General features: G+C 51.5%; 1 protein-coding gene across 3 annotated transcripts in view; it reads right to left on the minus strand.

Moving 5' to 3' along the window:
• The window catches only part of HDAC4 (histone deacetylase 4), a 95,696-nt gene that overhangs the window by 66,429 nt on the left and 15,540 nt on the right, over positions 1-13,727 (minus strand). For all 3 annotated transcript variants that reach the window (XM_049782541.1, XM_049782542.1, XM_049782540.1), the window contains exon 2: positions 12,107-12,295. In XM_049782541.1, coding sequence (XP_049638498.1) covers positions 12,107-12,212 — 106 coding nt within the window. In that variant the 5' untranslated portion in view covers positions 12,213-12,295. The remainder of the gene's footprint in view (positions 1-12,106; positions 12,296-13,727) is intronic.

Below are 13,727 nucleotides of genomic sequence, written 5' to 3' on the forward strand. Positions count from 1 at the left end.
AATCGTGTACCCCAAGGTGGCTTGTCCCAGGGAAGGAGGGTACCAGGGACCACAAGGCTGACTGATGCTCCCACCAGGCTGACTCTCCCTCTTGCTGTTGGGAGAACTGTGCTCCCCTCCTGCTCTCAGGCCTGGGTGCTCCCCTTCCCACTTGAAGCGAGGTGCTCTCCTTCCTGCTCTGACAGAAGTGCTTCTGCTCCTGCTCAAACCTGGGTGTTTCCCCTTCTACTCTGATCTGGGTGTTGCCCTTCCTGCTCTGGCCAGATGCTCCCCTTCTGCTCTTGGATACAGGTACTCTCCCTCTACTGGCCCAGGTACTCTCCTTCCTACTCAGACCCAGCTGTGCCCCCTCCCGTCTCTGGCCCGGGTGCTCAGGCACACCCACTGCGCTCCATGCCCTTCTTCTGTGAGTTCTGGAGCATTCTGGATGTTGTCAGTGTCTGTGCACAGACTGTGACTATCTTGCACTCTCGGTCCTGCAATTTTCAGAACTGTGAACAGGAAGCCCCACAAAGAGGCAGCCCTGAAGTTGAGTGTTAGCTTGAAGACCATACCAGGTTCACAGGACAGGGTCAGACGGAGGATCCTGGCAGGGTCCCCCCTCCCCCACTAGTACTGTGTCCAACAGAAGCCAGAACTGGAGCAAGCCAAAAGGCCGTGGCTCCAGCACTGACAGGCTCTGACTACAGGACAGTCCAGGTTCTGCTGCTGGTACTGGTGCCCGGGCCCAGGCTCTGTTGTTGGTTCCACTGTCCCAACCCTCCAGCAGCCAGAAAGTCCAGACTCCGGGTGGACACAGGAACCAAGGATGCCAGCAGCCCCCCAAAGCAAGGCTGCACAGTTGGGACAGGGCTGGGCCTGCTTCAGGCCAAACTGGGAACAGGCTGTGTGGGACCCAGCAGGAGGCTGCTGGTTTCTGCCTCTTCTGAAAGAGGAGGGCGGGAGCCCTAAGCAGAGGCCCCATGGGGAAGGTATGCAGAAAGTGGAGTACCAAGGTGAGACTGTGGAGTGAGGATGAATAGGAAGTGCAGAGACAGGGCCTTCCAGAAGGTATGTACAGATGCCTGAGCAAGGCTTTCTCTAGCCCAACTCTCTCAGGAGGGTTCCAAGGGCCTGTACTAGGCCCTAGGTATGAGGAAGACAGTGAGGAGGAAGGGGGAAGAGAAACATGATAGGACACAGGACAAAACAGAATGGTCTGGCAGCAGCCAGCTCCATCTGTGCATGGCACCACCCCCCGGAGCACAATGTCCCTCGACCCCGGCCAGGCTGCGTCACAGACAGGACACGCCTGGCAGCTTGATCTCTGAGCCCAGCCCACTGCTTGGGGCAGCCAGCACTGTCCAGGACTCCAGCCTCCTGTTTACGTCTCATCCAGACAGCCAGGCTGTGACGAGTCACTGACGCAAGAGCGCCAGGCACTGCGTGCCAGGAATTAATCCAGGGAGGACGAAGGCTTTGTTAGAAACCACTTGGCAGGGCAGCCAGGCCCAGAGGGCAGAGTGTAAGCTGAGCTCCGCGTCCAGGCCAGCTCAGGCCCAGCAGTCAGGGCCAGGGGACCCACTGCAAGGCCCAAACGTAGCCAGTCGCTGGGACTAAGCCAGCTGGCCAGCTCTGTGGGCATCTTCCCCACCAGGACCCTCGGAGCCCATTTCTCAGAAGCCACATCCTAAAGTTCCGGTCACAGAGCCAAAGAATGAGGGCAGCGAGGGTCTGGGCCTCACCCAGGGGGGGCTTGAGACCAGGACCCACCCACGTCTGCAGAAACAGGGGCAGCTGTTCTCAGGCCCAAGCAAGATGAGCTGACAATGACACTCCCCAGATGACACACCCGAGCGCCTCCCCATGCTAGAATCAGGGTGGACATGCAGACCCAGGTGGTGCCACCCCTACCATAAAAAGGAGCATCTCTGGACCTCTTCTGGTGCTGCATATTGGGAGGACCCAGAGTCAAGCACACCCCAGCCACTGGCTCACCTATTCTCCACTCTGGAGCTTTCTACATGGGAACAAATAAGGTAGCTACAGGATACACACAGCAGCTACACCCCAGCAGTAACTATCCCCAGGGTGCTGGGACAGGCCTAACACTGTCTCTCACAGCCCAAAACCAAGGTGAACACCTTGCTGGGCAGACAGAGGAGCCTCTTCTGCAGGGCAGAGTAAACTTGTGCCAGGAGGAGCCGCTGGGACCACACAGGCTCTGGGTAGGATGGGGACAGTGTGCCCTGTCAGTTCCCCAAGAGCCCCCACATGCCACAGGAACAGACACTAAGCTAAGCTGCTTGTCAGCAGATGGACAGTGCTTGTTCCATTGTCTGAGAGAAGGTTCTGGACAGCAAAAGCACTATTCCTTCAGCTGCAACACTGGGAACAACTTCAGGGTGGCCGTGGGAAAAAGAACACCTTAAAAGGTGTGTCAGTGACTCAGAACCCGGTCAGCAAACCTATGTGACCATGCACAACACAACACTCTCAGCACAGATTGGCTCAGCTTAGAAAAGGGGTATTTGCCTGAGTGACCCTCGTCCCACCCTGCCACTCCCTCCTCCCAGGAAGCATTGACCAGCCCTGGCTGCTGGGGGTAGGGGAGACACATTGCTCCATGGGGAGATCAAAGGTGTTCAGCAGAGGCATGGATGGAGGAAAAGGCAGTGTGGGGCCTTCCTCAGTTAAATCAGGAATTAGCTGATTCTCTGTTCATTCGGAGGAAGCCGTTGGTGAAGGGGTCCAGGAAGGTGCAGGAGATGCACCTATCAACACTGACAGGAAGGCTGCACCACCCCACCAGGACCAATGGGCAGAGGGTGGGGAGGGCACCACTTCCTGCCACACGTGACAGACAATATAGATCAATAATACTTTACAGGGCCACATGCTACCCCGTCACAGCATGGTGGTGGTGGTGGGGGGACCCATGGTGGGGGTTGCACAGCCACGGATTGAACAAGACATTGTCATGGTCCCAGAGCCAGTGGCCTGAGCATCCTCAAAGGCTGTTAGGAGCAAGAACCCCACAGGGCACACAGCCCTTTTCTCCCCAACCTGGTCAGGATTAAAGGGGGGAAACTTATTGCATTTCAAGAGACCAGCAGAACCTGACCATGAACATGAAAACCAATAAAGACAATTCAATAAAGAAAAATCAAAGGTTAACCTCAAATTCAGATGGAATAAAACGGAATCTAGATGGTCAGAGCAAGGGCACAGCAGGGAGGGCTCTATCTCCATCACTGCCAAGGTCCCCCGTACCCTGCCAGGAGTGGTCCCTCAGCGAAGCCAAGAGTAGTCCTGAGCACTGCTGAGCATGGTCCGAGAACGAAGAAATAAATAACCCCCAGCAACAACAAAAACTAATCGAGGGGCCGGGAAGGTGGCGCTAAAGATAAGGTGTCTGCCTTGTAAGCGCTAGCCAAGGAACGGACCGCGGTTCGATCCCCCGGCGTCCCATATGGTCCCCCCAAGCCAGGGGCAATTTCTGAGCACTTAGCCAGGAGTAACCCCTGAGCATCAAACGGGTGTGGCTCAAAAACCAAAAAAAAAAAAAAAAAAAAAAAAAACTAATCGAAGTATGGAAGTGTGGGTCTGAGAGAGGACATGGGCAATCAAATACAGTTTTTTTTTTTTCAAATTCAGTTCTATTCCAGCATCAAGTAGGGTCACCCAAGCACTGTCAGACATGACCCCTGCAAACAGAGCCAGAAGTAAAAACCAACTCTGCAGTTGTATAGTGAGCCTTGGCCACCATCAGATGTGCCCCAAATACCACCTCCGCAAAAAAACGTAAGCCAAATATAAAAAACATAAATCCAGAAGTCCAAGAATAAGAATGCACTTAACCAAGTTAGATTTATTGACAAAAATTTATCACATTAACCAAGAAGAAAAAGATAAGCTGCATAAAAAGAATTAATAACTTTGGAAAAAACTAAAAAAGATCAAATATCACATTGTTCCACCTAGTTCAACATCTCATGAGAAAAACCTGTAGATGAAGAACAAAAAAGAACCAAATTAAGGGCCAGAGTGTGGCACTAGAGGTAAGGCCTTGCAAGCACTAGCCTAGCATGGACAGCGGTTCGATCTCCAGCATATGATCCCATATGGTCCCCCAAGCAGGAGCGATTTCTGAGTGAATAGTCAAGAGTAATCCCTGAGCGTCACTTGATGTGGCCCAAAGAAACAAAACAAAAACAAACAAAAAATTAGCCAAATTAAGGGGCAGAGAGATAGCACGGTGGTAGGGCGTTTGCCTTGCACGCAGCAGATCCAAAACAGACGGTGGTTGGAATCCCGGCATCCCATATGGTCCCCCATGCCTGCCAGGAGAGATTTCTGAGTGCAGAGCCAGGAGTAACCCCTGAAAAAAGAATCAAATTAATCTGGGAAAGATTATTTACATAAAACCCACAGAAAATTTCATAGAACACAAAGCTATGAATGTGGAAAAATCTTCATGCCACTTGTCAAAGTTTCAGCAACTTTATCCCTTTTATCTCCCCCTTGAAAATGGAGGGTTCTCTGGATTTTGGAAAAGCTAAAACAGGCTGCCCTGTGACCACCTCTTCCTGGAGAAGCAGCCCCTTGCTTAGTAGGTCCCCACCCCTTGTGACTCAGATGGGCCAGAACTTTACCTTAAGACACTTCTGCCCAGACCAGGACCCAGGTAAGCAGGCACACTGTACAATGCAATGGGGCCCTTTCTCACCTCTAGCCTCCTTGCTTTTCATCATGGCACTGAACGCACATTGGATGGCATTTCTCTGCATCTTCTGCCCACGCTGCATATGTTCATGGTGTGTTCCTTGAAGGCACATGCCTGCCACTCCCCCTCATGAATATGCATGAGTTTCCTGAGACCTTCCCCAACTGTGGAGAAGCTGCTTCAATAAGGTCTGAGCCCTGTGAAGTCTGTCCTTCCCATTGTGCTTTCCTGGGGCAAACACACCACACAAGGTGACACCAGGGCTGAGTTTGAGTGACAGCCCCAATGAGGCAACCACACAGAGAAAGGCAAAAAAAGATTTTAAATTAGCAAAAACAGAAACCAGGCACTGGCAACAGACAGTGACCTCTAAAAGCTGAGAGCACTGAGGCCACACGTGGATCCCCACCAAGAGGAAACGTGCTGACTCGAATCGTCTGAGCGCGAGACAAAAAAAATGAAGGGAAATAAGCAGCAACAGAGATCCAAAGGCAGACCTGACAGAATTGGTCCCCACAGCCTGGCAGGAGCAATTTCTGAGTGCAGAGCCAGAAGTAACCCTTGAGCACTGCTGAGTGTGGACCAAAACCCAAAACCAAACAAACAAAAACACTAACAATGAAAAACCACCGAGAATAGCAGGTCCTGGGGCCAGAGCAATAGCACAGCGGCATGGAGTTTGCCTTGCACGTGGTGGAGCCGGGATGAACCCAGGTTCAATCCATGACATCCCATATGGTCCCCTGAGCTGCTAAGAGTGATTTCTGAGCGCAGAGCCAGGAGTAACCCCTGAGCGCTGTGGGGTGTGACCCCCCCCCAAAAAAAGAATAGCAGGTCCTTGACTTCAGACTACACTATAAAGTGGTCATCATTAAAAAAGCATGTATTAGTAAAAAGAAAGACCCTCAGCTCAATGCAATAGATTTGAATATCCTGAAACTGACTTTCAGGTACATGATCAATTAATCTTTGATAAAGGAGCAAGAAATAGGAAGTGGAGCAAAGAACACCTCTTAAACAAGTGGTGTTAGGAAAACTGATCAGCTACATGTAAAAAAAGTGAATTCAGACCTCTCTTTGACACCATGCCCAAAAGTCAAATCAAAATGGAGAAAGACCTTGATTCCAGAACTGAAACCAGAAGGTATACAGAGGAAAAAGTAGGCAGAACACTCATGACTTCGGAGCAAAAGGCATCTTCAAGGACGAAACACCATTGAACAAGCAAGTGGAAGCAAAGATAAAGAAGCTTCTGTGTTCTTTTTTCTGCATTAAACTAAAAAGTTTCTGCACCTCAAAGGAAACAGTGACCAGGCCACAAAGAATGGGAGAAGCTATTCACCCAATAACCACCTGATAAGGAGGTAATATATAAGGCACTAGTAGAAATTAACAAGAAAACAAATCTATCTAACGCCATCCAAAAATGGGAAGAGAAGAACAGAAACTTCCTCAAAGAAAAAATACAGATTGCCAAAAGGCACATGAAAAAACGTTCCGCATCATTAATCATCAGGGAGATGCAAATCAAAACAACAATGAGATAACATCTCACACCACAGAAACTGGCACACATCACAAAGAACAAGAACAACCAGTGCTGGCGCAGATGCAGGGAGAAAGGGACTCTCATTCACTACTGGTGGGAATGCTGACTGGGCCAGCCTTTTGGGAAAATAAAATAAGGATATTGCTCAAAAACTAGAAATTGAGCCTCTATATAACTCAGCAATACCAGTCCTATCCTAAGGGCTTAAAATTTACAATGCAGAAAAGCTCGCTGTACTCCTATATTGAATGCAGTACTATTCACAATATCCAGAATCTAGAAACAGCCCAAGTGCCCAAGAACAGATAAATAGATAAAGAAACAGTGGTACATCTACATAATGGAATACTATGCAGCTGTTGGGAAATATGAAGTCATGAAACCTGCTTAGATATGGATGGATATGGAGAGTATTATGCTGGATGAAATGAGTCAGAGGGAGAGGGGTAGACATAAAATGATTGTGCTCATCTGTGAAATATTAAAAAGAAAAGTCAGGTAATAATATCCAAAGACAGTAGAGGGCCGGAGCGATAACACAGCTGTAGGGTGTTTGCCTTGCACGCAGCTGACTGGAGCCTGCCCAGGCTCAATCCCTGGCATCCCATATGGTCCTCCGAGTTGCCAGAAGTGATTTCTGAACACAGAGCCAGGAGTAACCCCTGAGTGCCATTGGGTGTGGCTCAAACAAACAAAAAAGACAACAGAGACGAGAGCCAGGGGACCAGTATATGGTTGGAAGCTTGCCACAAAGAGCAGGGGAGTGAAGTTAGAGCAGAGAAGGGACCACTATGTGACAAAGATAGTTGGAAATGATCACTGGACAAGAACTGGGTGCTGAAAGGGGACAAAGTGATATGCATGATACCCATTGCAATAACAGTAAGCAAACCATAATGTCTAAAAGGAATAAAGGCAAGAGTAAGAAGACAAAAAGAAAGAGAGACAGAGAGAAAGGTAGAAGAGCAAGAGGAGAAAAGGAAAATATCTGCCATAGAGGCAGTGTGGAGAGAGGACCGGGAGATGGGACAGAAAGCGGGGACATTGGTAGAGGGAAATGTATACTGGTGAAGGTGTTGGACATTGTATGACTGAAATTCAATCATAAAGAACTTAGAAACATGTATCTCATGGTGTTTCAATTAAAGAATTTAGTGAAAACAGGGGCTGGAGAGATAGCATGGAGGTAGGGTGTTTGTCTTTCATGCAGAAGGACGGTGGTTCAAATCCTGGAATCCCATATAGCCCCCCGAGCTTTCCCGGAGCGATTTCTGAGCCTAGAGCCAGGAGTAACCCCTGAGCGCCACTGGGTGTGACCAATAACCAAAAAGAAAAGAAAAGGAAAAAGAATCTAGTAAAAACAAACAAAAAATAGCAGATCCTCCACAAGACACTGGAAAAATAAGCTGGATGTTCAGCTGACTTGGATGCAGACAGTGGGGCCAAAAGATGCCAAAAGAAGTGACAAATGACACCAGTAAAAAAGCAAAGCCAGGTGATGTGAACAGCTGATCTGACATGGATGGGCACTTCCAAAGGGGACACGTTCTGGTCCCAACAAGAAACTGAGCAAAGATGGACATATAATCCCAAAGGACAATGAAAAAAAGATGGGCACATGGTCCCAACAGAACTATGGAACACACAGTTCCAAGGACAACAAATAAGACAGATGTGCAAGATGGCCAACCTGGGTTCAAACACAAAAAGTAACACTACACCCCATCTGCACACCTCACAAAAGATGACAGGACCCAGGACCTGGTGGTCTGTGCCTAGAGCACCCCTGTCCTGCAACCCACCTCTGGGATCCACACACCCACCAAACCCCTAACCACCCCACCCCCTGCTCTGCCCCATCAATGGCTCCTGATGACTCTCCAGCCGAGAGTATTCCTGCCAAATGCCTACCAGGAATTCACTCTTAAATTTCAATATCATTAATCATCCGACATTCAACATCTCAGAACTCAGACATTTGCATTTCTACAATGGGGCTTTGAGAAAAAGGACCTAATGCAAATATTCCACCAACTGTAAGAGAATGTTCAGAGAATTGCCAAAACAGATCATCAATGCTCCGTCTGATGCGGATCCTCTCTACTCTTCAGAAGCAGCGAGCATTTGTGAGTTTTCAAAGACAAAACACAATTTGAGGATTTGAAGGAAAAAAAATTAAAAAGGCTGAAAGAGAAGTGGCTGCATCTCCATGATTTCCAGAACAAACCACGTCTGATTACGGACCTGGGGAAAGAGGGTGCAGAGTGGGGGGTGGGGGTGGGGGCAGGGGGCAGCATGCAACAGCCAGCACTCTAAGTCATGGCCAGGGACATGAAGATGGGAGACAGAGTGATGTCCACAGATAGAGTTGGGCACCCTAAGGTCCCCAGCCCTCAGATTTGGGACCTAAGTCTCCAGCTCCGGCTCCCCTGCTCCAGACTCCCAGCCACCTCCCTTTGGGGACTCTCATGCATCAGAGGCCGCCAAGCTGCTCTCCCCTGGCCATCCCACTTAGTGCCACTGCCCCACTGGGGTCTCCCACAGGTCCCAGTTGAACCTAGAATCTTGGTCCTCCCTACCCCCACACAGCAGCCCTGTGACATGGACACGGCCCAGTGACCGCTTGCACCTACTCAAAGAGCAACAAGAGGTTGGGCAGGAGCCCCTTGGAGCACAGGCCTGGGGCCAAGCGGGAGGAAACGTGCCCGCCTGGCCAGACCCAACACACATAACCAATGTGGGCTTGAAGGCAGGCAGGCGGCAGGCTCCGGAAGCACAGTGGCTGAACTGCTCAGACGGTGCCATGACTACCACGGAAAAGCCCATGTGCACAGCTCAGGACACTGGACAGGGCAGGGCAGTGGTGGGCGGCAAGCAGGCCCAGTGCCAAGAGCATCTGCTGTCATCCACAGTCAGCAGGCCCACATCCTCTCCAGAACCCAGCCCTCATTCCTGCAAGGAGGGCCGGCGCCCCCATACTTAATTAACCAAGCACCCCCAAGCAAGTCTGAGCCCCCACCATCCCTGAGAAGCAAGCCAGGAGGAGGCCTGGCGCCCACACAACTCGCCGAGCCCCCCCACCCGCAGAGACCTGGAGCGCAGAGCCCTGCAGCCCTTGCAGACTTTTGGTGATTCTTCCCCTCAAAGGCGGGTTCAGGCTCCCGAGTCCAGGCCCGCCCGGCTGTTCACATCACCCTGTTTCTCCACAGCAATAAAAGCCCAACAGTTCAGGGCTTTGACGTCAGAGGCCGGGCGGGCTCTGGCAAAGTTCAGCCATAAACAGAGCTCACAGGCCTCGCCCTGCAGCAGAGGGAGGGTCGGGGAGAGAGCAAGAGAATAGGACACTTCAGGGAGCAGGCATATCTCGGGGCACAGCCAGCTCTGCTGCGGGCCAAGAGCCAAGAAGCCCTGAGTCTGGGGGCAGAAGGTAGGAGGTGATCCCCAAGCACTTCTGCCAGCCAGTTGGGCTATGCAGGTCTCTGTCCGCAAAGGGTGGCAGGCAGGGAGCCCACAAAATCCTGCACCCTCCACTTCTTCCCTCATAAGGAGGAAACACCTCAGTGGTCAGTGCAGGGCGGCTGGGCTGAAGCACAGCCCTGAGGATACTGCACAGGCCTGAGGGAGCAGACCAGGAACTTGGGAGCACAGACCAGCAGCATCCGCAGTTCCTGTGCTGAGCCCACCCCAGGGTGCCTGGGCACGGCTGCCAACGAGAGCAGGGATCTCCTAAAAAACCATGAGACACGAGTCTGTGAAGTGCTCAACCTGGCCATGTACCACATCTCTAGCTGAACACAAACTATCTCTGCAATTACACTCAGTCCGTCTAAATGCACAGTAGCTATCCACACATACACGCTATAGCTGCATACACACTATTATCTGTACACACTTATCTATCTGCACATACTATCTATCCATGCACACACACTATATCACACACAATATCTATTGCACAACCTGTATCTATCTACATACTGTGTCTACCCATAACTGTATCTGCATACACTATATTTATTTACAAACACTGTCTCTGCACACACTGTATCTGAACACACTATATACAGTCAGTGCATACACTGAATCTATCGACACAATCTTCACACTGAATCTATCTGCACACATACAATCAGAATTATATTGTATCTTCATACACAGTGTATCTCTGCATGCACACACACACACACACACACTATTTGTAGACACTGTCCTTTCTATCTGCACACATTGTATCTACAGACACTGTATCACTGCACATACAATCTTTCGGCACAGTGCATGCGCCTACACTGTAAACATCTGCACCTACAATGTATCGGCTAGCATGCTCAATGGCTATCAGCACATTTAAGCAATTGCCTTACAACTACATCCTGCTCTCTGCCCATACGCTCCCTACCTGTATGCTCCATTGCTCCCTGCATGTTCCATCACTCTGCTCATGCTTCATCGCTCCCTACAGGTGTACTCTTGGCTCAAGCTCCCATCACTCCCTACAAGTGCTCCATCACTTCCTGCCGATGCACTCCATCTCTCCTTACCCATATGTTTCATCACTCCTGCACGTGAGCTCCATCATTCCCTTCCTGTGTGCTCCACCACTCCTTGCCCATGTGCTCCATTGCTCCTGTATGTCAGCTCAATCGCTCTTTGCCCATGTCTCTTGCTCTCTGTACACGTCTCTATCACTCTTGGCACGTGTGCCATCGCTCCCTGCACGGGTAGTCCATTGCTCCCTGCCCAGGCGCTCCATTACTCCTTACCCTTACCCGTATGCTCCATCATGCCCTGCATGAGCACTCTAGCACTCCCTTCCCGTGTGCTCCATGACTCCCTGCCCACGTTCTCCATCACTCACTGCATACATGCTCCATCGCTTCGTGCCTGTGTGCACTGCTCATCACTTCTCTGTGTGTTCCATTGCTCTTTACATATGCTCGATCGTTCCCTGCACATGTTCCATCTCTCAGCCCATGTGCTCCCTCCCATCCTGACCATATGCTCCATTACTCTCTGCCGTATGCTCTACCACTCCCTACATGAGTGCTCCGTCACTTCCTGTACATGCTCTATTGCTCCCCGTGTTGCTCCATCACTCCCTGCCCTCCATCGCTCCCTCCATCGGTTTCTGCACGTGTGCTCTGGCCCATGTGCTCCATCACATACTGCCAAGTGCCCCATCACACCCTGCATGTGTCTCTATCGCTCTCTACACAAGTGTCATCGCTCCCTGCCCGTGCATTTTAACTATAGAGAATATCACCAAGAAGAGGCTGTGTTCGCTCTCACGAGCATCAGAGAAAGCAGGTATAGGTGTATCTATGCTGCATGTGTTGATACTGGAGCATATTGAAACAGCCCACAGGCCACATCTGCCCCTGCAGAAGAACCTATCCAAGTTTACCAGGTGGCCCTGACAGTCCATCCCAGGAGGTGCCAATCTCAGGTGGGACAATCTCAGGGTCCCAAAGACAATCACAGGACATAGGGTCACTCACCCACCGGCCACCACCCAAGCTCTGGGGCTCTTCCAGGATAGTGGGGACCAAAATGCAGCCAACAGATCCTCTCTCTACTGAGAGTTAGACACACACTCCCCAGCCTATGGCTCGGTCCTCCCTGCCCTGTTTTCCCAGCCCAGCACTGCTCTCCCTGGATATGCTCTGCTCTCCTCAGCCCCACTCAATCCTCCAGTCCTGTGAACTGAACCAACCCCTAGCACCCTCCCTAGGCACCCACCAAACTCAGGGTGCTGAGGGAAGGCCCCCGGGCAGCCTCATGTGAAGGAAGCCCAGCCTTGGGCCCAGACAACATGTGCAACCACACCTAAATCCTAAATGCAAGCTGCTTACCTGGGTGGCTCTGCGAGCTCATGGTGGCTACGTGCACCCCGATCCTGGGCAGGAAAGGGCTGATGACGTGCTGGTGAACGGGGGCTCCTGGGTCCCCCCGGCACATGCGCAGGCAGCAGTGAAGAGGGGACCCGGCTGGTCTCTGGAGCAGCAACAGAAGAGCCTGGGGCTGAGGGCTCAGGAGCAGACCTGGGGGTGGGACAAGAAAAGATGAGCAAGGTCAGGGCAGCCCCAAAGGGGAAGCTTCTAGGGCAGGGTTCAAGGTACCCACACTCCCACTGGGAGCCCGCCCATGAAGAAGAGCCCATCCCCTGAAAGCCCACCCTCTGAAAAAAGCCTGCCCACTGAGGACAGCCCGGCCATTGGGAGACTGTCCACTAGAACCCATCTATTGTAGAGGCCATTGGGCATGTAGGGCACTGACCCCCCAAAGAGACCGAGATGCTTTCAGCTATCCTATTAGGCCTGAATACCTCCAGTGGCTATGCTGGGGGATGCAAGCCCTACTGTGAGGACAGACCCTCTACATCCCCAGAGGAACCATGCCAACACCAACAAGCCCAACCAGAAGATGAGAAGAATTGGTGGGAGGAGCAAAGCAACTCTGGGAGGACTGAGTGCCCAGAAGAGAAACTCCCAAGGATGTTTCTCTCAGGAGTCCCAGAGAAAAAACACCCCCACCTGAACCATTCCCACAAAGGTTCACAGACTGCAGCACCCAGCAGCACCAGGCAAGCAAAAAGGGGCTTCTCAGGGGTCTCAGGGACCAGCAAAGCCAGTTCACATGTGCCAGGAAGAGTGCAAGCAGGCTCTACCCTCAATCAGAGGCCGGTTGGAGAGCAGGAAGGCTGCTCTTTGAGGTGTGGGGAGCCCCTGGTCTCCCCACACAGAGCAGCAGCAGTACACACCTAAACGTGCTGGAGCTATGTGAAGGCAGGAAGAAGCATAACCAGAGCAGCACACAAGACCTAGCGATGCAAAGGCCCAGGCTCACCCAGAGAAGCACCCCAGAGCTCCCCCTCAGGCCAGGAAGAAATATCCCTCAGGAGTGAACATGCCACCACTGAGTACATGCTGCCTGTGAGGAGGCTATGGGCACAGGCACCAAGTATGCTAAGAGGGAAGACATCTTCCCTGGCCCCAAGAAGGGATGGGGACACAGGCACCACTCTCACCACACACAACAGCCCAGGGCCAGGCAGTGCCTGACATACCAGCCCTATGCAGCCATGACATGTACTGACTGCATATGTCCCACGTGGTCAGAAGCACCCTCATACATGTGCACATCCCACATGGCCAGGAGCACCCACGTGCACATGCCCCATGTGGTCAGGAATACCCATGCGTACACACCCATGTGGCTGGGAACACCCACATGCAGCAGCACCCACAGGCATGGAAGGACATACCCAGATGAGTGCAAGGGCTGACAATGCTTTCACAACAAAACAAGCAGATGCACCAATACCAGCTCAAACCAGATGCAAAGAACACAAAGGTCAAGACATGTGCTGGGTGAAGTTAGACTAGGAACCAGCTACAGAGGCTGGAGACTGGCACAGGGGTGCAGCACTGGCCTTATATGCAGCAGACCTAGGTTCGATCCTTGGCATCCCAA

This window comes from Suncus etruscus, chromosome 10 (genome assembly GCF_024139225.1).
Source record: "Suncus etruscus isolate mSunEtr1 chromosome 10, mSunEtr1.pri.cur, whole genome shotgun sequence".
Lineage (NCBI taxonomy): Eukaryota > Metazoa > Chordata > Mammalia > Eulipotyphla > Soricidae > Suncus > Suncus etruscus.